We start from the raw sequence: 25,684 nt of genomic DNA on the forward strand, positions 1-25,684 counted from the left end.
AGGCTTTCCATGAAAACTCTGCAGCAGCAAACACTGCCTTTGACACAAATTCATGTTTTTGTGAAGTTTCACGTAAAGTCAACCATACTATGTATTTTGTCTGTTAAAACAGATTACAGCTTATTTTCTAGAACATAAATTACAAGTAATTAACCACTGCAATTACATGCTTAGCAGCAAATACAACATTGTTAAAAATATTTAACATATGCAATGTTTAGAATATTTTTACATTGAAAATTAAAAGAAAATGCACTTTTAAGGTCTCTTAGGAAACAATACTTACTGGGGAAAATTACCTGTTTAGAAAAAATTGACTGTGGGCTATTTAATATAGATTTTCCTTTTCCAATATATTAATAAAAGAGGAAAACATGAATAGCATATATATTTATTGGTAGGTTTCATATCTTAGATATTTCATTAGTGCTCTGGGGCAAGACTTTTAAACAAAGTTACTGATTTAATTTTAAATATTATTAAAAATTAACTTTAAGAATACCAGGAGTATTCCTTAGGGGAAAGAAGTTTCTTTTGTGTGGAAAGAGTGTTTTTTAATGTACATTTCTTTATATTTGAGACTTTTTACTTCTCTCACATTGAAAGAGACAGAAAAAAATGACATTTTATGCTAAAATAGTTTTGATCTTCAGTTTATGAGATCTTTTTTAAAAATATATGAAGATATATATCAAAGGTATAGAAAGAAATCATGCCTCCAGTGGGCAAGGGCTTATTTTGAGCTAAAATTTCTAAAAGCCAGTTTCTAAAAGCCTGTTCAGAACTTTGTTCCCAGGCCAGTAAGATTAGCCAAAACATTTATATGTTCAAAGAAATCTAAAAATATCAAAATAAAACCTTTTTTCTTTGGTAGGCATGAAAATGAAATATACTTTTATTGTGGTTCTTTCATAAACAAGTTTGCCAAATTCTATTTAGTTTATTCTCCTAAGTTGCATATAGAACTTCTGAAGTTCAACTTAACATGTGGCATTTCATTTTTACGAAGATTTCTGAAAATGTACACAAGCCATTTGATAATCCAAAATGCCTTCTCCCAACCCTTCCCTTTCAGACTGATGTGGAAACATCAGGGGGATTATTGCTGAGTGTTCCTGAAGAAAACAAAGACAGCACGAAGAGGTAGAAAGGAAGAGCAAAAGGATGAGCAGCCAGGCACCACCAGGGAATGAGGAGAACATGCTCTCTATTCCGAGACAACCCAGCAACTATACTTCAAATCCCTCCTTACAGAGCGTTTTGAAGAATCTTCCCTTCTTTCTTTTAGTTATTCTACTTATTGGAAGTTATTAAATCCAACTTTTGACAACACAGTGTTGATATTTAATCCTTTGAGGAAGTTGGTATGAGGAAGGACTCACACTCCTTTTTCAAACTTGCTACTTGAAACATTTGCTTTATCTATATTTCACAGTAGGAAGTGAAAAAATACTTTGTTACAAAGTCATATGTTTTCCAGCACTTTCTATGATACCAGACTCAGTAATCAAACAATCCAGGGGGAAGCTTCAGTAATCTGCAGCAGGAACAGCCCCTGCTTTCTCTCCAAATTGCTGCTCCCACATGGGATTGCTCCCACCCCAGGAACCTTCTCTGCCAGCACCCAGCCTGCACTGTGCCCACTGCCAACTCCTGCTATTGGAACTCAAACATTTGTGCCTGCCTTGAGGCACTGTGTCCCAAACTCCTGGGACCATAGGAACACAATTTTTTCAAAATTAAAGTGCAGAATAATAAAAGCAAACATTTGGCCTGCGTTTCCACAGATGATTGCAACAATATGAATTTTACAGATTAAAGGGCCAGAGGGCAAGTGAACCAAAAAATGTGTTATTGTTGTCATAGTTTAACCTCATCCAACAACTAAGTACCACAGCGCTGCATGCTCCCTCTCCCTGCCTGCTCACTCTCCCTGCTCCCACCAGTGGGATGGGGAGGGGAATCAGGAAAAAAATCCACCTTGTGGGTTGAGCTAAGAATAGCTTACTAATGGAAACAAAGTAAAATATATTACTACCATTTATGGTAATTAAAAAAAAATAAAAAAAGAAAAATAAACCCCAAGAAAAACAAGCGATGCCCCATACAGTTGCTCACCACCCACTGGCTGATATTCAAGCCTACCTCAAGCAGCGATCAGCTCCCCCCAGTTCATGTCCTGGCCATGATGTTCTAGGCTGTGGAGGATCCCCTTGGCCAGCTGGGGTGAGCTGTCCCAGCTGTGCTCCCACATGGCTTCTGGTGCACCCCTCTCTGGCAGAGCAGAGGGAACTGAAGTGTCCTTGACTCAGGGCTAGCACTACTTAGCAACAGCCAAACCATCAGAGTGTTATCAACATTGTTCTCCTACCGAACCCAAAACACAGCACTGTGCCAGCTGCTAAGAAGAAAATGAACACTATCCCAGCCAAAATCAGGACACCATTAAGACTAATTCTAAACAAATCTGGTGAATTTTTTGGGAGTTTAAGAGTAGCTAGAGTATCACACAAGAAGATCAACAGAGGTTTCCCCCACAATCACACAAGCAGAAATGCTGAGAACCAGCTGTCCAGTAAAGCAGAAACCCTAACTGTTTACTTTCTTTCAATAGTCTATTCTGAGAAACATTCTGCACTGTCTTCCATGCAGTCCAAAGGAAAAAGACAGAATGCAGTCAGCTGGTGGGGACCACAAGCTCAGATATAAATAAACAGAGAAAAAAGAGCTTTAATTTTACTATGAAAATAGTCAAGTAAATCCCCTAAGTTTAGGCATGTGATTTCAAAACCAAAAAGTTTTGCAAAATAATCTCCATTGGTTTTCTGGTAAATTAAGTCCCCAGAATTCAGAGCCACAAGTCACTGGCTGACTGTAGGAGTCACCAGTCCCCACCACCAGATTAGCAAAACAGTCTCATTTTTACAAATCAAATCTCCTCAGAAACAGCCCAAACTAATTCATCTTCAGCAGCAGGCAGACCACACTGAAGAAGTGTCAAAGTGAAACATTTCAAGTAATAAAAAGCACTACAAAAGTTTGCAGAATAGGAACTAAAGCTTTAGAAGGCTGACATCAAGTGAATGCTTATCTAGGATCAAAATTAGTAAGGTTGTTGAAGACCAGACTAATGGAAATACAAAAGCAGCCAGTTGCATTCAAAAATTTATCCATCATGGATAGTTAAGACAGCATGTAAGTGAGGTGCACAGAATGCTAGAATGGAAAAGAAAATGTCAAGACAAGGTATTATTTTCTCTCAGTATGTGAAAAGAGTAAGAAGAATCCAAAGGAAGTTAAGACAAATAGAAGACAAAACTCACAGGGATGACCTTTATAAGTTGACAAAAAAATAGGGATCTATGGAAGAATCAAATCAAATGTGAAAGAGTGTAAGGCAAGTTATTTAATAGATATATCTGCTGTGAAAAATTATGTATGATTTAGAAGTCTGAAAGTCTGTTCACGATCTCTCAAAACATTTTATTTAAAAGTTGCTTTTTACGTTAGAACTAATATTTTTGAAAGCTCACTCTAAAACTGCTGATGCCCTAAAAAATTACAGTCATTCATAATAAGAAAAGCCCTCTTTATTTTAAAAAAGTGAAGTCTACACTCTACTTAATAGCTTTGATTCACTGAAGGCTCTTAATATTTAGCATCCTGGTGTATGTCCTGATGACAGAGATACAGCTTCATGGTTCACCTTGAGGACAATCTTCAGAGATGGCAGGAAATTCTAGTAAGTTTCAGAATTTTCAGAATGTAACAACAAAACAAGGTTTCATTAACATCATTATTCTAAGTGTGATAGTTAAAAACTAAAAAAATAGGGAAAAGTTGTAGTAGCAAAAAAGTCCAGATGCACACTGAATGAGAGTCATGTTACAGAAACTATAATCAATTCTAGTGAGATCCCAATTTCTTTGTTAATAACATACAACAGTATTGTTATAATACTACACCTGGGATGCTTTTTTTTAACTGCACACCTTCAAATTTACATTAGTAAACCTACATTATCATATCCTGCTGTAAGTTTAGATTTGTGACAGCAGTATATAGAGAACATCATAAGCCTTTCTGCACAAGCAGCTAATTCCTGCTCTGCTTATCCTTTTGATCCCATGCTCACAAGTCCCATGCTTCCTTCCAACGACCACAAGTACTGACAGAGGTTTATTCAACACTTAATTACGAAAATAAATACCATGGCCATTTAAAAAGCATATTAAAACAATAGCTTGCATAATAATTACAAGACTTAATGAGCAAAATGTAGCAAGTTTACTGACAAATTTATTAACAACCAGTAGGAAAGACAAGAAACCAATAGCAACCCGATTTGATTTTAATTCAGGACCTCCAATCATCAAAGCACACAACTTCATGAATAAATCCTACTAAACTCAATTAAATTCAGGCAAACAAGCTTAAATCCTTTCCTGATGCATCCTTCTGATAGCAGACTGCACAAAGGTCTTTAAGTTAGCTGGAAACTGGGACAGAAGGCGACAAGCTCTTCCACAAACAAAAGACTTCAAACAATCCTTTGTTTCAGCAAAACACTTGAACAAGTGCTTAGGTTCCACTGACTCCACTTGAAGTGAAGCTCACATTTACATGATTTATTCCATCAAGGCCAGCATGAATACTAAAGAATTATACTCACTCAGGTCTCTCATAGCCGAGGCTTTCTCGGATAGACCATGCAACCTGGTAAGGGGAGGTTTGCTCTGAATCCTCCAACTCTTCTCCACTGTCTTCAGACCAATCCAGCCCTAAGGGAATTGAAAACATGGAAACTGGATGAAAAGAGCATCCACCTTATATAAGCCTCTGAGCAACCTTTGCCACAAAAGATGCATGTATAGAATAGTTGCAAGCATAATTACATTTGATTAAATTATGCAGTATTCTCAATTATACAGGAAAAGCTACAGTAACAGCTCCATTACAGTGTGCAAATAGCACGCACTGATTTTTATCATAACTAGATTTTCCTTTTTATCCATAAACAGTGCAAGAAAAATCACCAGCTATCTTACCTGCAGAGAAATACTAGTTTTCATAATCAAGTACAAGGTAAGAGAGAAGTGCATGTTATGAAGAACAGACAACTTGGTAAATTTTAATGCTATATGATCTAAATAGGCCAATTTCATTTCTGTTTATATTCTGACCCTTTCTCTGTGCCAAAACATAGAAGAACATGAAAACTGTAAGACACAGCAGCAGGGACAGAGATAGATACACAGCTACCCAGGCTGTTCCTCTGCTCAGTCTCTGTAATTGCCTGCCAAATGCACATATTAGCGTGAAGAAAGAGCTAAAGGCAGAGATACAAACACTCCAGCACTTTCCCCAAGCAGCATATTTTCACTTAATGATGATGCAGTATGATCAACTTAGAATGTGCTCCAGCAGCCTCAGTTAGTCAACCTACAAACAGCTGTTTGGCCAGGAAGCGGCCAGTAAGTTTTCAGGTGGAATATTTTATCTGGAACTTCATCTTTTGCTGGTTTTCCTACTATCTCTCCCACATCCAGTGAAATTCTCGGCACTTTCTTGCAGCAGGTGGGATAAAATCCCTTTCCTGCATTTACAAGCTAGCATTCTTTGCTTTTTCATTCTCTTGTGTGCTCCTTGAAAATTGATAGGGTTAAGGAGCATTTCATTTTTGCTAAAACTAAATTAAACAACTATATCTGAAGTCAGATGATTCTGAAGTCAGATGCCTTGGAGCTGGGAAATGCATCAGTACTTGGTCAAGCACTTTCAGAGTTAGAGACACACATACACTAGCTTGGGATACAATCATCAGGTAACCTTCATCATACAGAAACAGCACTTTAACATGAACCACAGATATCAGAAACTCAAACTTTCAGGAACTTCAGCATCCTAAAAAAATTATTTTTTTTAAACATATATTTGAACTAAATTCAGATACCTCAAGACATTTGATACAATGTCAGAATTATACTTTCAACTTAAATGTTTCTTTTTCCTGTTGTCTCTTCCATAAAGGAATGAAAAAAATAACTTAATCATTCCATAAAGATGCCCACAATTGACAACCACATAACAAATTGTTTAAACCCAAAGTTTAAAAACAGAATCAGAAATTGAGTTGTTTTGCTTCTCCTAGGCACTGCAGAAAGGAAGGAATAAAATCTAATCCAGATACAGTTGTACTGACACTGAAGACTTCAGGTATATTAATATCCAATACATGGCTCTGATGCTGGTACATATAAAACTGGCTTAATCTTTTGAAAGATTCTGCGCAGTCATCTCTAGTGCTGCTCAAATATATAAAAGCAATCCTGAAATTCTCTGATCTGGCATACCTAGTCTTTAATATTAAGGTTTATAATGAATAAATAACAAATCAATTTTCCACTCTCACATAATTAATATGTAAATTCCTTTACTTTGCCAAATATAAACTGTTCTAAATGCATCCACATAGTTATACACTTGCCTAACTGTACATGTATCGGTCCAACTGTACATGTATAGGTCTAACTTTTTTATTTTGTACTATGCCTCTTTTTAAGGAGCACATATTCTCTTCACCAGTTGAGAATGTAGAACATTAAGCACAGAAAGGGATCTTTCTACAGTCTTTCAAAACACAGGTCACTTTCTAAACTATTGAGGTCTGTGACACTCAGAAATGCCTCTAGAGTTGCCATTCCTCTAAAGACCTGCACTGTATACAGGACCATTAAAGCTGTTTCCTGAAGAACAATTTCCTTTGGAGACATGCTATGGGATGCTAATTATCTCCTGAACAAATAGTCAAACTATCCCATGAATGCCAAAGGGCAGATCTTAACAGCAAATTAATAAAAAGTTAATTGAAATAGCAAAAATTACAGATGTTTACAATTAAGTAAGATATTATATAGGGAATGTCTGGGTTTATCTGAAGTCTTTGTTTTAAACATCATAAATGGTGTTTCTACTTATATCACATAGATTCACATTTCCTTTTCCCTGCTGGTGTTTTACTTGTTAGAAATGTACAATCTAAAACTAAGCAGAAAAGTAATTTGGGAGGATGAGGAAAATAAAAAGGACAGATAGGTATGCTTAGGCCTATATTCACAAACAGACAAATCAGCCATAATGTCAGTTGCCTTTTCAGAGCTTACAGAGCACTACTATCATAGCACCAATTTGGTTACATTTGCTTATATTTCACAAGCAGCTATTGATCATTTTATGTAAGGGGAAGATTGTTTCTGCATGGTATGTATGGTATACAAGACTTCACCCTTCCAACTATCTTCTGTAACAATGCTGCTCTCCTGAAGTGGTCTTTTCCTTCTGTTCTTCCATATTCTATACATAAATAGGGCCCAGTCAAGAAAAATTTGCATGTGTTCCAATTAAGTCAACTGGAATTTTGAATATGTAGAAATTGATGGGCCAAACTGCCAAATTTTTACTTATATTCATTATGGCACATGCACTTATCACATACCTAATGTTTCAATCTAACTTTGTTCACTCACGTAGGTACCGCTAGTGTCACATTTACTACTCGAGTTGCAAACCTTCTACCTGAGCTCTCTATAATCCAGTGTTTTCTACACCTCAGTATGATTTCTCAAATAGTTAACAGAACATTAAGAAGAATAAACAACCAAAATTCCATAAACCATTTGTGATGGATCCAGGCATGCCCTTCATAGACAACAGGGCTAAAGAAAATGTCAAGAGATTACCTAACTCAGGGTTACTTTGTAAGGAGCACACAGGAATTCAGGACAGGGCTAGGAAGACATTCCCCTTCAGTCTTTTGGTTTCAGGTTAAAAAATACAGCTGCAGTGCATCTATTAGCTACTCACCTAAGTGAGGAAACAGGTCAGTGTCCAGCTGCTGTTTTCGAGTGCACAGTTTCACCAGTCTCTGGAGCCGGCTCATGCAGGACGAGTGTGGAGAGAAGGCTGTGGCTTTCATGAGGACCCGGTCAGTCCTTGGTGGGTCCGTGACAGGAGCCCTGGCGGGTGGCAGGAGAGGCAGAGGTCTCTTGTTAGACAACTGCCGCGCTTGTGCTATAGTGTGTGTGGTGGGTGCCACTCCCTGCATTGGTAGGCTGGTGTTCAGAGGTTGAGGTGACTTGCAGACTATGCCCTGCGGTAGCCCTGTCGGCTTTAACGAAGCTGATGAAGGTGGCAGATGGGAGTGCTGCTGCTGCAGAGGCTGCTGCTGCAAAGGTGCAGGAATGGGGCTAAAGTGCTCTTGGCGAACTTTTAAAATCTCTGTCTCTCTCTGGCGCTGCCGGTTGTGAGCCAACTTGCTCTGCAACTTTTTCTTCACCGTTGCCCCTTTCTTTAGGTCATCATCCTCCTCATTGAAAGCAAAGGGGTCTTCTAATTCTGCCTCCAGGTAGTGGAGAGGAAGCCTTGCCCCTGGAGGGGAGAGGGACATCCCATCCAGTCCATTGGGCATCTTCAAGGCCAGGGTGGGCACTGTCAGACCAAAGGCCATCGCATCCATCTGATGCCTGACCTTTACCTCCTCTATGGGATCATTCTTTTTCTTCCTCTCCTTTTTCGGTATAAAGCCAAGTACCTGCAGGTGGCTGTTGCAGTACCTTTGAAAAGTAAGAGCAGTCACTTATTAACTAAACTTCCATAAGTAAAATCTGAAGCCACGACATCGCTTAGGAGAAACTCACAGACACATTTAAAGCAAATATAAACTGAAGCAGAAGAGGTTTTATAAGAATTGTACACAACTGCTTCTAATACAACACATAACTGTGGGGCTCCCAAACCAGCAGGAAAAAAACTTACACAAGCAACTATTTCTAATCTTAAGATACAAGATTCTTCATTCATTATTCATAGGAAAATCACATACAGTCATTCAAAATCTTAATTCTCTACCAGGGTAAGCAGTCAAAATCCAAAGTGAACAAAACAAATGGACAGTGATACATAAAGCAGCAAGAACACAAGCCATTAACTGATCAGTTCAAAAGCTCCTAAGTACATTGAAGACTATTTCCTTTCATTTGCCCATTCTTTTGGTGGAAGTAGTTAACATTTTCATCAATGCACACATCATTATTATTATTATTATGAACTCCACTGTAGTAGGGAACAGTTTCCTACAAGGACAATATCAGTACATATCTATCTGCTATGAAAGATCACTATTTCCACTTATTGAACAAGTAGCATAAATACTTAAATTCTGTTTTAGTAGTTTAACATGATGAATTTTAAAGCCAGAAGATTAGCTGAATATTCTTCAATAAAAATCTATCTTAAAACAAACTCTCTGCTGCTAGAAAGCATATACACAATGCCAGAAATATGTATATATACAATCCAAAAGCACAGATTTTAAGTTCTTCTAATATGAAAAACTTTCAAAGTCATGCTATTAAAAAAAAGAAAGCAAAAAGGTCTTTGATACTCTGTCATGAAAATAAAAATAATTACAATTTATGGCACAGATGACATACTAAAAAGTAAGCTATTAACTTTTGATTGGAATCAATATGTGACACAAATTTAGGAATCATGATGTGCTCCTTTTCCTGCATGCCACAGGCCAGCACTCCTTCCTCTGTAGAACCCACCAACAATCAAAATTTGCTCTTGCAGAATCCCATCTGTAAGTTGCATCTTATAAATGACCAAAGATACAAGGAAAGAGTAATGTCTGCATCAAGGTAGTTATGAACAAGATAATGAATAGAATACCATGAAGATATTCTTTAAAATCGGATCAGTATGAATCTGAGAACAGTAAGTTTTGTTGAAAAAATAGGTCAAAATTATATTACTTCTGGTCTTCATGGAGCAAAAAATGGCAGAAAAGCCCAAAACAACCCCCCAAAAAGGTTTAGCACTTCAGTTTAGTCACTTTGAACTTGTTGACCCATTTCTAAAGAAACAATGCCTGAACAGCTCTAAAGGGTCCTTAAAAGGGAAAAAAGAGAAAGCAAATTCATATATGTTCTTTAATGGTCTCCATATATGTAGCTTCTTACAAGAGCCACACTCCTAAGGTTTCACAAATCAGAAAAGGCTGAAAAGCACTGCTACTTATTATTGCCTAAATAATTTCTTCATTACATTATGTTGTAAGTAGTAAATAAACCTAAATGAGGCAGGCTAAAAGCCAACAACTTGTGCAGTCCTTATTAGAACACACTGGAATACTGTAAATTCATACTGAGAGATGGACTTCTAAAAATAAAATTATATAATGAGGGCTCAATAAAGCTTCCCTTAAAGTCAACAAGCATTGTTTCCATATTTAAAATTAAGTCCTTATTAAATATGTTGTTTGAACAGTTACCACAGAACTTTTAGTATTACAGAAGAAAAACACCAATAAACAGACTAAACAAACACAAGAGATTTTTTTTCCCTCTTATGCCAATAAAAAGAGTGTTCTGCTCAACACAAATGTTTCCCTTATATTGTTCAGAACTTAAATTATTGTCATCCTTTGCTTATGCTGATGTGAGGAGGTAGAACTGCATAGTCTGTTTTCATTGCAAAAACAGTTAAAGAAACAGAAAAGGAGAATAGTCTGTGGAAAGGTAATAAGCTTGCTAAAATTCTCTGAGTTTTAGGCTATTAAGGGTTTGTCTTGCTCATTTAAGTCTAACAGAATCATTTTTATATAGCAGAGAACAAAGCTTTGGCTCTTACAGTTGACCATACTGCATCACTGAAAGCCAGCTGGCTCCACTGGACACAAACCCACAGATGCCAGACTACAACATCCAGATTCCAGTACAGACTAACTTGGCTCTGTGCTTTAGGCTCTGTCAACTCCCTGTCTTCCAGTATAACCAAGGCTGTTACACCTTGGACTAACAGGAGCAAGAAGAAACCAGGAAGGGCAGTTCAGTCCTCTCTGGGTAAAGAAGTTGGCACACAAGCAGTTTTGGCTAGGCATAGTTCTCATTAGCACTACTTCAGCCTTGACTGTGTCAGGCTCATGCTAGCCCTACACACAGCCAGGGGGGTTTGCAACCACATTTCCCCATCCTGCACATTCCAGGATGGCTTTTTAGTTGGCCCTGGTCTAAAGTGGCTCTGACTTCACATGTCCGAAGAGTCTGCATTAGTAGTTCAAGCTCCATGGAAGGCAGATTACTGGGAACACAGGAATCAAACCTGCAAATAGCACAGTGCTTTTCACACAGCTCTGAACACAAAACCCATTAGGGTCAAGCTGGCCCTACAAAAGCCAATTCTGACAAGCCTGTCTTAGAGGCTCAGTTTGTCACTTCTATAACCTGTCTGTGAGTTATGCTCAGCTGACAGTATCACAATAAGTATCTAATACAGGTGTTTCCCCTTTCCTCATTCAGCACCGAAGGCATTTCTGTGCAGGTAATGTCAAATTAAGTCCATAAATATGGTGGGTTGATATCCATTAAAATTATCATAACATGAAGCATACAAAATGTGATGGGCTCTGAAGACTGCAGCTGGATGGTTTCCTGAATCCACTGGGAAGGCAAGGATTCAGATAGTGAGGTTTTCTACCTACAAATGCATTCTGCTTCTTAGTACACCCCAGTTTGGTATCAACTTCCATCATTTACTTAAGAGAAGACCCAAACATACTGGGCAGCTTGTATATAAACAAATAATTTAAAGATTCTCTTAAGTGAGGAGAATTAGAGACAAAATAGTGTTTAACTCAACTAAATTGTAGTAAACCTATATTTAGAAATCAAGTTGCATTTCATTATCTTTGTGTATATCTGGTTAAGGAAGAAGTAGATGTATTCAGAGAAAACAGAGATATAAAACCCATGTGTGTATCATCCCACATATATATATTCTTTACAAAAAAGATAGTGAATAGAAAAATCAGACTTCAAATAAGGCAATGAAGTCACACACTATTAGATTTAATAGATTAATAATTAACACTAACAGATTTAATTTGTAGAATTTTAATGGTTAATAAGAAATGTAATAATATAGCATAATATTAACCATCTTTGTGGCTGGTAGCATCTCATTTGTCTGGGGTCAAGTGATAATTCTTCTTAATCATCTCTGGACAGACTATGAAGCTTTTGGCATATAATGCATGCATCTTCTTGAAATACTTTTTTTTTAAACAATCTCTAAAAGTAAAAAAGAAGATAGCTGTCAGAGCATCATACAGACTGCTTCTGATCCTGTACGGTTCTGTGTCTAAACTGTGACAAAATGACCATCTGACGGTAATTCTGTACACAGAAAATGAAAAGCTATGAGTGAAGAACTCAGACACTGCAAACATCTTTATATTGATCAGAGTGGAAAAAAAGTCTTCTAAGAAACATATACAGGTTTGCCTGCCAAAAAAAATAAAGTTTAGAACAGCCACAGTCTTATCACTAGCATCCATTAAATGTTATTGTCAAAATTAAACTCTGCCCTGAAAAACAGTCTTTTAAAATATTCTTTCAACTATCACATCCTCTCATTTGAAATTAAAAGTTTATTTTCTCTTTCAGACACCTGCTGTCCTCTTCAAGTACTGTAATGTGACACTCGACATGCAATTGAATTATTCTAATATAACATACACCAGATGTCATGACCACACTTCACTTTAACTTGAGAAAAATCAAAAAGAACAAAGTGTGAACTCAATTCAAGGTGTAAAGAAAAATCACAAATTCCATGGGAACATATGAGATGTAAAAAAGTGTCATTAAGTACTATTACTTCCATTGTTTTTCAGTATGACCCCGGTAAACAGGAACTCTCTCAGTCAGCTCTTGCATCTGAAATTACAGCATGCCATTTGTGCTAACTATTTCTATCATCATTTCTGTGAGCTTATTTCCAAAGAGCCTCAATTGTACAGTAGCAAAGAAACACTCACTGACTTCACTGACTGTCAAATTACAGCTTAAAGTTATTCATCTTGTGCCATTTGAGCATTTGCCCTACAGCTTTTGACAAACATTCATGTTTTTTTCTCACTTCATCAGTCTCCTCAACTGAAATGGCAGGTGAAGTGCAAGTTAATTTAGAGCACAGTCCAACTGTTGTTTCAGACAAGAGAGGGAGCTGTGGGCTGAGAAGGAAGTTATATGTAGGGCACAGTGGGAACACCACTAATAATGCAAAAGGTTAGTGAATGGCAACTAATAATGTGAAAGGTCAGTGAATAGTGGCTTGATTTTTTTGGCATATTTTATTCGTATTTTAGGTTTAAAAAAGCATTTCTACGAGAACAAGCCTCAGATAGTTAACACACACATTAGTTAAACACTGCCTTACTGGCAAAACCTGCAATGACAGCTCTGAAAAATGAAGTTGTATATAGATGGCAGACAAGATTAGACAAATTCTGCTATTTCAGCCTGAGCAGCACAAATGAGACTGGTGTTCAGGAAGTCTTAAAGAGCAAGGAAGAATGCCCTTGTGGTTACAGTATGGGCTGCAAGTTGGGAAATCTGCTTTTAATTCCCAGTTCTCAACAAGTTCAAGGACTATATTTTGCAAGGAATTTAATACCTGGGCACTCTGGGCATCTTCATTTGGGCAGGGAGGAGGAGAGAAATAAGGGAAGCAAAGAAGAAAAGGAGTATGTGGCACTTTCCCAGCTGGCTCATCTGTTATCAAGTAATATTTATTTTATTCCAGTAAAACAACACTACAGATCAGTACCAAATCACCAACACTGAATTGTAATTCTGGATTTGTCCCTACATGTCACTGCCCCCCGTGTCCAGAATATAAGCATTTTCAACTATTTATCCTGAAAAAGCAGATGGAAGTGTGCTTTTGGCACTGCTGGCTAAACAAGCAGGCCTTTCTAAGAGCATGTACTGAGTGACAAAGCAAATGAGTTGGAACAGCTGATACTGTGTAGCAGGTTTGATCCCCAGTTTATAGCAAATTTGCGAAAAGGAGTGAACTCTCGCACAAACTCCCTTGGGATTGAGTTACTGCCCTCTCACTAAGCACTTCACCCCCACAGAAAAAAAAAAAAAAAAAGTTTACTGGTCTTAAAACAAAATTCTCAAAGGAACGTCCTGGAATACAATTCACTTAGACCAGTTCCTCCCTCATCCTGAAACCAGCAACTTAAATAAAACGTCCCAGCCACTTCCCACTTTCCAGAGAGGAATCCACAACTCACCTACGGTCCTCAGACTTGGGGATGGGGTTGGTGCAGCGCTGGCTGTTGTACTTGGCCACATATTCACATTGCTTGAAGGGGGCAGTCTTGTCCTCCAGAACGTGTCTGATACAGAAGGCGTAGCCGTTAAGTCGCCTCTGCTTGCACAGTTTGGGGCTATATGAGCACAAGGGCTTATTGTCAACCTCAGAGAAGTGTATGTGTTTGCCTTCATACATCACGTGACTCTATTCCTTGTGAACATCAGCTGAAAGAACCAAAATATTGAGACAAATCACATAAGGGAAGAAAAACTGCATTCAGTTCCAGGTTGTGTGTTTCATTTTGGCTGGCAAGAAGGATCCAAAACAATACCTGATTTTAAATCTTCTGTACCATGTCAATGTTTAAGAGAGAGCCCCAAGGACACCACTATCTTGGAATGATGATGAACCAAGATGAAGCAGATTGTCTAAGGAAAATATCAAAAGGGTGACATGTCAGTCAAAATAAAATAGATATTACTATAGTAAGTAAACAGGCACACATAGTCACCAAGCCTGTGGTTCAGCTAGCATCCAATAAAACAATAGCACAATAGTTTTCAATCAGTAGTCACAGATCTTTGGAAAACATTAAAGAAATTACTGGGGGAAAGAAAATTCTACTGCCACCACACTTAAATCACTTTAACAGAACATCACTCATCTACCAGAAAGTGATTAGAAGCTACAAGTTGAAAAAGGTTAAGTGTCAGATTAGATCATTTGCTTTCATAAATCAAGCTGAAAGATGATTAACCCATTTGATTGCAGAGGGTTTACTTCAAAGTATCTTTGTTTACAAAACCACCAGACTGTCTTTGTGCTGCAAAATTATTTTGCCAGTCAGTGCAACAAAGTTTTTTTTTGAAAAAAGCTTTCTTTACCACACCTGATGACCAGCCTTTCAGATTTTGTAGCTGCTTACAATTTCTGCAAGCATCCATATGCAATCCTTCCTGAGGTCACCACAGTTCTTCAAAGTTTATCCTACCTCACTGTACTTATTTTAGGGAAATGCAGGCATTAATTTCAGTCAGTACTCCCATGAATGCCAGAAGGGCTGAAATGTCAATTCAGCAAGAGTCTTGGTTCCTACAGTTTCTAAAGCAGGTTCCCACAGTGCAAATCCATGCAGCCATAGGGTACTTTTTCAGTTCTCAACATTATGGAGATCTTTGGCAATCATCTCTAAATTAAAAAAAAAATTAAAAAAAAAAAAACCAAAACCAAACAAAACCCCCAAACTATCCCAAAGCAGTTTCAAGAAAAGTAAAAGTACATACATTCTGCAGCTACTATGTAACAAGTAGCTTTTATTCAGAAAGGTCCTCCTGAAGCACTGGAATGAACTCTTTTGAACACTGTGTATGCATTCAGTACTCAGTTCTGTTTCATATGTGTTATACACCAAGGAAAGGAACATTCATTGAGGTGATATTCAGGAAATATGTAATAAATTAGAGGCATGTTACAAATGTACAGATTACCACCTCAATGAAATTACTTATTCCCAAGGCCCAAAATGGCAAGAGCAGAATTGCAAGGAGGAAACCTACACAGACTTTGCAGGAAGGATGTTCTTTCCTCCTGTAAAGGTACAAGCCTCCACTTTCTGCTGTAAAAAAAGTACCATGAGAAAATGACAAAGCACTATGGCACTGGGGGATCTACAAAAACAACTCTAAGTCATTAGGCCAAACAAAACACCTTATCCCACAGAGTAAACAATACAAATATGGCCTTCATTAGTATATATCTAGCTGTAGATGCAGAAAGACAGAAGAGTACTAGAAGATTTAAAAACACACTTAAAATTCTTGGAATAGCTTGGTATATACACACATACAGCATACAGAGCAAACAAATAGAGACAGGTGCTACAGAATGTAACTACTGCAACTGACCTGAACAAGCACTTGACAATAAGGTAACTTTGTATTTCCTCTTCATACACATTTTCCCTTTCCACGCACACAGGGAAGGGCCCTCACGCTTAGCTTACACCAGAGAGCCACAACATACGCACAGACATCTAGTCCAGTTTCAATATATATAAAGTATATACATATACTTGAAACCAACCAATCACTGGAGTATGACTTTCCACAACACGTCAGTCTTAAGAACAAGAAAGTTCACTGTTGAATGTGCCCTTCAAAAAGACAGAATGGGAAAAGGGAACAATCTCTTTAGCATGTTAAGAACTAAATATTCTTTTCAGTCACCTTGGCTCAGGCAGACACTGACATACCCTTCAGTATTATTCAGCAACAACATGAAGGAAAAACATAAATCCTATGGGAACACGACCCATACAGGAGTTGTTGTCAGTGTCTGTATTCCATAATTTTGAGAGATGGACTCCTCTATTACTATGGCAGCAAAAGTAATCAAATGAGTCTTAACTACTTGCATCTCACATGCACAACAGGCTGACAGAAAGCCTTTTGCTGGAGAGTCTGCTTCTCTCACTTTATCAAAGCTTGGATTAGGTGGCATACTGGACTGGACTGGACATAAAACTTGATAGACCAAGTGTATCTTCCAGCTGCGGTGACCCACAAGTTGTGCTCTATTTTCTCCTGGTACATTTATCACCTTCTTTTAAACTACTACTATCATGCTTTGCAGAGTTTCTGATGGATCACTAACTTTCTCCTCTTTTGTACAACCCAGCTGTATTTCTTTTCTGAAGGTTAGCAAGTAACAGACCAAAGAAAGAGTTTCTTAGGATGGTTCCAAAGTAAACAGTGAGAAATGCATACCTTGTGTGCCTCCGTTAAGCTTCTGTAAAGAAACTGCTCCACAGCTCCCAGCCACTATAATCCTAGATTTATTCTTGTGGCCACAGTTTTATTTTTGGATTTAACTCATAATTAAGTCTTATTTTTGCATTTAACTTGACTGTGTCAAGGCAGGCATAGTATTTCACTTCTCACTTGTCTGAGAGATACCAGGTCACAAGGACAATGCCATATGAAACATTCACACAAAAATACTGACAGTAATCCCCAGGGAAACCAACGAGCATGAATGTGAGTTCCTGGGTCTATATATACACTAGGAGAAGCTCATGCAAATATAACCATGTTAAAAATCCTGACAGTAATCAATTACTGCAACTACAGTGCAAGGAACAAGAAAGCCAATAAACATGGTAGCCAACCAACATTATATTAAAACAAACAACACAGTAATTTTCTCAAACTTGCAATTATATCTTTATTGGTAGATTCTTAAACAGACTCCCCAAAAGACATGTGGATACATTGCCAGGATCAGAGACTGAAGTTGGACTTAATCTAAAAGGAGCATTTTTTTTTTTTAAACTTCATGGCATACCATATAAGAGAATGTGTGTGTGTATAAATATATATAACAAAATAACAAAGACACTTAAGTCTCTTCATTCTTATTTCATCCGATACAGTGTTTTATTTTTAACAATTTACAGGAGTTCTTATCAGAACTTTTTGTTGCTACGCAAAAAGTAGCAAAAACATAGAATAGGCACACGTCACTTAACTGAAGAGAACTGAAACTACACTTAGCTAAATAGTGGGTGGGGGAGAAATTATTTTTGTCCCACAGGATTCAGTAAGAGATGACGGAAACATGGACTTCCCCTGGAAAAAGCAAATGCTTAAGCAGCTGTACTTCACTATAAAAATATCAGAATAAAAAACTTTCTGGAAGCTGTTTTTATTTTGCATTTATATTCTACATTGAAGATGTAGGAAGGTTGAACAGAAAAATAAAATTATGCCTGCATATGCTCAAACTAGCTTTAGCTACAACCTATGAATGAGAAACCCGAAGCTGCTTCTTGAGGAACCTAGATTTCCTTAAACAACTGATTCTAAATAAAAGATTTTGAGCTAGCAAGAAACAACAGGGCAAAGAACAGAAGGGAATCTAAAAATGCGTGACCTTGCCAAATGATGTAATACATGACTGAGGTGTAAAAAATCATGGTAAGGGAATAAGGTAATTATAGACCAGCCATACTAGATCACAAAATATTGCAGCTAGGGGTACCTGATGAAGTTAGCAAGAGACTGACTCAAGACATGCCGAAGAAGTAGGGGACAATGGGGACATAAGTGATGCACTCGCTAGCATGACCAATTTAACAAATATAGGTGGTGGAGGAGTAAGAGAAGAAAGCACAAAAAAAGTGTCTGGGCTTTTAAAACACCAAGTAGCATCACTTATTCCTACTGTCTGAGACAGAACATTAGCTTGGATCCAAGCTAATCTGACCCAGCAGGGTATTTTCACATTCTTACGAGGTTATCACTAATATTTGTAACTTCATAACACATTCACTTCTCCCCTTGTCGCATTTTTTATTCCTGAGCAGCTGACTGGAAGAAAATCTCCTCCCTCTGGCTAAAGTCCTATCTAGACATGTGAAGAAGAGTAACAAACTTAGCACTCCATCAGGGCTTTATACCAAGGACAGAGCAAAGTCACACTCTGAGACATCAGCACTTAAGAGCAGAGCTACTTGTCCTGCTGAGTGTAGCCACTGGTAGTCCATAAGACAAGTGAAGGTGGTTTGCACAGTGACTGCAAAAAGAGAAATGAAAGATTTCAAAACACACAGGAACACACCTGTCCAACTGCCAATACCTACTATCACCCTCTGGAAAAAGCCAGCTTTCAACTTGCTTTTAGTACTGGCTTTTCAGTACAGGCATAATCAGATCCCTTGCAGTGCACATCAGCTCCAAAGACAACACAGCTGTAGCTCTGCACTCCACATCGCTCTTGCAAAAGAGTTAAAGAGTCCTTCAGAGAGGCTGGAAAACAGTGCAGCAGCAAACTTCAGGGAACAATCTTCATTATAACCATACCCAAGTAGCAGCATTATGCCATGCAGAAATCTGGTACCTGACATTGTGAGTAGTCTACAGGGAAGGTAATGGCTTCCTCACCAATAGAAAGCCCAAAGCACTAGAGCCTCAAAACCCAGATCGGTAATTTTGCAAAATGCTGTGCTGAAAATATTAAGAGTATTTTAAATCATGTGGGTTGATACATTCTTAAACATATGCTCAGAACTTGACATTCAATGTACGTAAGACCCTTTTAGGCAATGGAATCCCCAAATGGATTGTAAATTGCAAGGCAATTATATGCTGGTGGTTAAAAGATGTATAATTAAGAGGACTGAGCTCAGAGCTTCATGCACTGCATCCAAACAAAATCCACAACTACAGAAGTCTTGACTGTGTTGTTTGCATTTGCTAATGCTAGCCTAAATTTCATGTTAAATTACTTGGTGTGTTCATGACATCTCACAGACAAGGTACAATCATCTCCGTAGGTTCCCAAAACCATCAGCTTGGGGCCAGAAGTACAACATGGATCTACAAGAATCTCAGCTTCTCCACAAGCACGAATAACATAAATAGTAGTTTTGTCATTTCCTCTTGACCAAGAAAGAACAAATACCTGTCACTGACAGACCCATTTCCTGAAATTGAGCAAACACACCAAGCGCAAGATGTTTGGAAACACAGAATTTTATCCACTCCAAGATGAACAGAAGCCATAAAGTTCATGAGAAGTGCATGCTACAAAATAGCTTTAATTGCAAAAAAAAATGCATTAAAGCTATTTTATAGCAAAACTTTTCAATCAATGTTAGTAAAAAGTATACTTCTAAGTATGAATTTAAAATATTCATTTTCTCTATTTTATAGCAACTAATACCTCTCTTTGAAATGTTTTGTTCTATCAAGAGAAGCTGCACCACAGCTAATTGTGATCAACATCAACACCACAAGGTTGTAACTTCTGTCCCTATGCTGTGATCTAACCATACGTTTGGCTTAGTTCTAGTCTTTTAACAGCTCAATTCTCTACTACACTCAGCTACCAAATCAAGAATGCTTTAATTGTGGAAACAAGAGTCTTTTTGTCAGTAAAAGCACTCAAATTGAGACAGAGGACACTGGAAAGCAACCAAAGTCAGCTACAAGAGTTCCTGTACAGAACACTTTTATTAACTACAGTCCTTACTCAGGAAGGCCTCTGAAGTGCAGGTACTGCAACACACATGCAAGTACCCTGACAGATCAAGGCATTCAACATATTAAGATCTTACAAGATATATTTAGTTACCACCTGGAATCGCATTTTGGACTACTTTTTTTCATATGTTAAGATCTACCTAGGAAGAAAGAAGCAATATTGTCCTCATTCTGCCTTTCCAAAAAGCTCATTACTTCAGTTCTGGAAAAAGGCCGTTTACATTGCATAAGGATATCCAATATACTAACAGAAAAGCAGCAGAATGTTTTAGGCAACACTGGTAAACAGATTATGCTTTAGAATATAATACAATAAATAGAGAATTAAACTTAAGCATTATTCCTAATAATAGGAACAGCTAGAGAACGTACAGACTTGTAACTGGTTACAATCAAGAGCAGAAAACGTAACTATGAGGAGGAAAAAAAGAAGGTTTTGCTCACAGACTGAATAGGTTCTTTTTGTTTTCCTACCAAATGAACCTAAGCAGGAATTTTAATTTCAGCTGATTCACTCATCTGTACCTCATAGTATCTTAGAGAAAACCTGACAAAGCCCAAACCCTAAAAACAAAAAGCATTTAAGACTACAAATTTTAGAAACTTCAGAGGATTTCTAAAGAAAAAAGAACTTATGTAGGAAAATTTGTAACTACTGCCAAGAGTAAATTCTTAGAGATTTAAAAAAAAAGTAATTTCCTAAACATGGCTATTCCTGACCTAAGGTTCAAGATGGGCCCTGTATCTTGAAAGTCTTTGGACAAGGATTTCTCTATTTGAGAAGAAGGTCTCCAGGCCCCACTCCTGCTAACACATCCTCAGAGGGAGGTTGTCACGCACAGTTATTTCAATGTAGTTATAAACAGGCCAGGGTTTTGCCAGGATGAGCAGGGCTGCAAAGAGGTGGCCTTCAGATACAGCAACAAATGGACCCTTTATGACATTGCAACATGGCAGAAATGTACTTTAAAAACATTATCTCAAAATACCAAAAGCAATATCCTGAGATAAAGTAGAGATTAAACATACCACAACACACCTTGTATCTGGACTTGGGGAAAAAAAAGTAAGTCAAAGTCTTTTATTTATTTAAATAACACACAGCCCGCCTTTCCAGATGAGGTTAAACAACATACCTTTGTCTTATTTTTAGTCCCAATACTACAAAGACAAATAAACTTATTTTCTCATAATACAGTATCATTCTTGCTTCAGTAGGAATACTCAATAAAAACCAACAGAGCTCCTCACAGAGGAGCCTTTCAGCAGGTATAAGCTATTGGAGTTTCAGTGTGGTCTTAAAATAAATTTGTACCTCCCGATGATTTACCATACCATGAGAACATGGTACACACAGTTCTGTAGGACCGGTCCTACACACAAATTCAATCACTCATCACAAAAATACTGAACATCAAAATAACCCCCAGTACGTAAATTTTGCATTGCTTTCGGTAAATAATTTAGCTTTAGAATTAATATAACTTGTGTGATCTTTAAATATATTACAAACAGCTCATGTGAAAGGCTGAATGTCACCAGTTTGCAAGAGACAGCTTCATACAAAACACCAGAACTCCAGTTGGGCCGTCAGCAGTGGTACCTGGGGGTATGGCCTGAGCACAAACACTGCCACTACAGATGAGCCCCCAGGGGAGGGCACCTGTCTACAGGGGAACAGTGCATTGCCCTCATTTTGTCAATTTTATTTTTAAGACCCTCAAAAACTGAAAGGCCCTAAAATAAACCTGCATTGCACATTGTTGAGTAAAGTTAGAGGTAACTCTGTGTATTTTAATCAGATGGTATAGTATAAGGCTTTAAGGTGAGCGTCATTGTCACTTCCAAAATTCATTTGAGGTTACTTGTACAAAGCCATTATAATTTTGACCTAAAAGACATATTAAGGAATATTTGACTGAAACGTGCCACTTCCACATTAGAAACCGGAGCTATTTCACCTGTGCGGGGTGAAGTGCGATGGTGGGTCTTCCAGTGCACTCACTTCACAACTACCAGACGTTCTTTTCCCTGAAAAAAAGGATCCTTTAATTTTCAGTCCTGGGGGGCAGCAGCACCTCGCAGACGCCGCAGCCCAGCGGGACCCCAGCCCACAGGGACAGTTTGGGATCCGACAGGGACATGAGAGGGGCCCCGACACAGCCCTTGCGGTGTAGGGGCCCCTGAGGCGATCCCTCCCCTGGCTGAGGTGCCAGTGGGCTGCGGCTCCTGTCCCGCTAGCGGGTCCTGGTACAGCGGGATGGTCGAGGGACCCCAGCCCGGCCCCGGCAGGGCTCAGGCAGCCGCCGGCCCCGGCATGTGCCCGGCACGGAAGGTGATGCCAGGGCAGCCCCTCGCCCCTGTCCCTCGTTCCCCGCTCCGGGGGCCGGCCCGGCGCCCCACGTGCCGGCAGCTTCGGGTGCGGGGGGTACCATCCGAGGGCTTCCCCGCACCCCCAAAACCACCCCCCGCTACCTCCCAAAAAGTTGTGCGGCGAATCCACCCGCCGCCGGCCCGGCCGAAGGGGGTCACCGACGGGGGGAAAAGGGGGTACGAGACGGGCGAGGGGGGAACCTGCGGCCGCATTCCGGGGCGCCCCCGCCCCGCCGGCACCGTCCCCACGGCCGCGGGCGGGGGGTGGGCGGCGGCGGCGGCGGGGGGGGAACGCACCCCAAAAACGCTGCGAAACTTTCCAGGCCGCGGCCGGCGCAGCCCCGCGGGACCGGCACCGCCTCCGCCGCGGCGGCTCCGCACCGGGCTGGGGGAGGGGGTGCCCCCCAACCCCGCCACCGCTCGTTAAAAGTCATTTCGGCAAATTAATGCCGCCCCTGTCCCCCCGTCCCGCGGCCCCCTCGCCCCGCGCGGGGGGCGGGGGGGCTGGCGGGGGGAGACGAGCGGCCCCAGCCGCGGCGCCCCCGCCGCTTCCCCCCGGCCGCCCGGCCCCGGCGGCGGCGGGGCTCGGCCCGCTCTGGGCCCGGGGCCCGGCGCGGGGGGCCCGGCGGGGCGGGGAACGGAGCGGCCGGGCCGCGCCGCGCCGAGGCCTAGCGCCCCCCCGCCCCCGTTCTCGCTCGCCGCCCTTCACCTCCCGGGCAAAGGCGCCGCGCCCCGACCCTCCCGCTGTGTCCCGGCGGCCGTCTCACCCCCCTCCGGCGCTCCTCCCGGCGCCCGAAAGCTTCAAAAACCCCCCTGGCTCCCCGCACCCCCTACTGCGGCCTACGCCGCTCCGACCGATCCCCGGCCTCGCGTAGCCCGCCTCCCCGCCCGCCCTGCACCCTCCGCACCGCCTGCCGCGCTACGCGAGCCCGGGGATGCAGGCCGGGCCTGGCTTACCTTTCCAGCTGCTTTTTTTTCCCTCCTCTCTCTCCTCTCCCCCCTTTCCCTCTGTTGGGCTGACAGATCAGAGTTTCCTCCCCAGCAGAGGGACTGGGAATGTGCTCGGGCTCTGTGCTGAGGAGCTGCTGCCCCCCTGTCTCTGAGAAGATCCTGCTTTTTGTGGGGAGGAAGCTTTGGGGGCTCTTTTATTATTTTAAAACTACAAAGTGCTCAGAGGGTAGGTGATTATTAAGGGGAATCCCTGAATATATTCTCCAGCAAAGAAGGCAGGGCTGCTGGGGCTGCTCAAGAAGAGAGCCAGCAGCCTCCTATAGCACCACTACAGGCACTGAGAGGACATAACATCAGAGAGCGGCTCCTCTGCCCTCCAAAACAACAACTTTCCTACCATCTTGGAGGTAGTAGCGAGGGAGAGAGGGAGGGGGAAAAAAGTACAGAAGGTTTTTATAAAGTGTCAATTTGGAGGAGGGAGACAAATGGCCAAAACAAAATATTTTATCATTTTTGTGACTTTTTTTTTTTTTAATAAAAATAAAATACAATGGCTCGTGACTGAAGATTTTTTTTTTTTTTTAATAATCTGTAAAGATCAACTCTCTGGAAAAAAAAATTAAAGAAGGTACGGTAAAAAATATATTTTTAGTCACTTCGTTGTTCTTAAAGCTATGTAATTTTTTTCTGTATTTTAAAGTTGATAACTCTTTTGTTATTTTGTGATGGTTTTAAAATTTAGTGTGTAATTGTGAAAGTTTGTGTAACTTTTTTTTGTATTCGTAGTCTTAGTAAACAGCTGAGATTGTTGTCGGATAGTTTGGTGTAACTGTACCATAACGTCTTTCTCTCTCTCTCAAGGCATTGTAAATAAAATTGGATATACATGCAGTGAAAAAACCAGATTTTTAAAATTTTCCTTTTTTTATTTCTTTCTAGAGTAGGCTATGTAGAGAAACAATGGGGGATTTAATGTGAGTGAGAGGAACCTTTGATAGATATCTGAGATATTGTGCTGTCATAAATTTAGCATTTTCTGCCCTTCAAGGATGGGATGTGAATAAACAGGACTCATAGCAAGAAATTTGGGGGTAACAGTTGAGTTTTGTTCTTAATATTTTCAAAGTACTTTGCAGACTTCTAAAAATATGTTTCAGTTCTTTTTAAGTTACTGTTTTGATTTAGGGGCTTTGTTCTTGATATTTATGAATATTATTCCTAACTTATAGTCGAGAAATGCTGTACATCTATGCTACAATGTCTTGTAATATAAATTAATAGTACTTTGTTGCAGATTCTTTTATTTGATTGCAAAAAATATATTAAATGCTGTCAAAACAGAGTCAGATGCTGTGGTATATCTATAGGTGAAGACACTGATCACTGTATTCAGCAGATCTGTGATAATGTTTCTTGAGTAGTATTATGCACAGCTCTATTCAGAGATGAACTGCAAAGATGCCTTTTTATTTGTCCCAAAGGAAGAGGAAATGATTAGGAAACTAATGAGCTATACATTATGTTTTTTCCATTGTAAAAATTATTCAGGTGGTATAGACTAATTGAACTGCAGTCAAACTAAGTTCATATGGATGAAGTACTGAGTTACTTAATATATATCAACCTCTTCCTCTCCCCTGCAAAATCTGAAATATATTGGTTTAGTTCAGTTCTTGTAATCTTAAAAAAAAAAATTATATCCCATATCTTAGGTATATCCACATTTCAAAACATAATTTTGAGTTTGCCCAGCCTGCATGGTGAGTGTAGTTTGTGTGTTCATAGTGGGTTTTTCATTTAGATAAATAGGTTTCAATTAAAGTATAATTAAAGGTTAGCTGGCCTTTGTGTCAAACTCTTTTTGTTTAGCAGAGTTTTTTTAGATTATGCTTAGTCTACCTAGATAATTTTTAGTAATCCAGAGTGTTGCGTTCAATGGAATTATTGCATGGGAGGTGTTTTTCTGTTATTCGATTTTTTTTTTTTCTGTTTTTCAATTACTAATCTGTTAAATGCATAGTTCTGCTGATGTTAGAAAACAACAACAACAAAAAAAACCAAACAAATATGTTGCTCCTATATTTCAAAAGAGTTTGTATTTTGTATAGAAGTAATGCAAAAATTAGGGTCCTTCATAATTTTACTAGTCA

The 25,684-nt window shown here is 39.4% G+C and overlaps 1 protein-coding gene across 5 annotated transcripts in view; it reads right to left on the reverse strand.

Annotated features, from left to right (window-relative positions):
- The window catches only part of INO80D (INO80 complex subunit D), a 45,662-nt gene extending 21,853 nt beyond the window's left edge, over positions 1-23,809 (reverse strand). Inside the window, exons 1-6 of one of the 5 annotated variants that reach the window (XM_030277642.4) lie at positions 23,541-23,809; positions 22,172-22,241; positions 14,501-14,597; positions 14,147-14,393; positions 7,864-8,612; positions 4,673-4,781 (exon numbers count right to left, since the gene is read on the reverse strand). In XM_030277642.4, coding sequence (XP_030133502.3) covers positions 4,673-4,781; positions 7,864-8,612; positions 14,147-14,364 — 1,076 coding nt within the window. In that variant the 5' untranslated portion in view covers positions 14,365-14,393; positions 14,501-14,597; positions 22,172-22,241; positions 23,541-23,809. Of the gene's footprint in view, positions 1-4,672; positions 4,782-7,863; positions 8,613-14,146; positions 14,394-14,500; positions 14,598-22,171; positions 22,242-22,685; positions 22,820-22,880; positions 23,020-23,350; positions 23,466-23,491; positions 23,521-23,540 lie in introns of those variants that run through there. The other 4 variants (XM_072932346.1, XM_072932345.1, XM_030277643.4 and 1 more) reach the window with 4 other exon arrangements.
- Between the last annotated feature and the right edge of the window lie 1,875 nt (positions 23,810-25,684).

Source organism: Taeniopygia guttata, chromosome 7 (assembly GCF_048771995.1).
Source record: "Taeniopygia guttata chromosome 7, bTaeGut7.mat, whole genome shotgun sequence".
NCBI lineage: Eukaryota > Metazoa > Chordata > Aves > Passeriformes > Estrildidae > Taeniopygia > Taeniopygia guttata.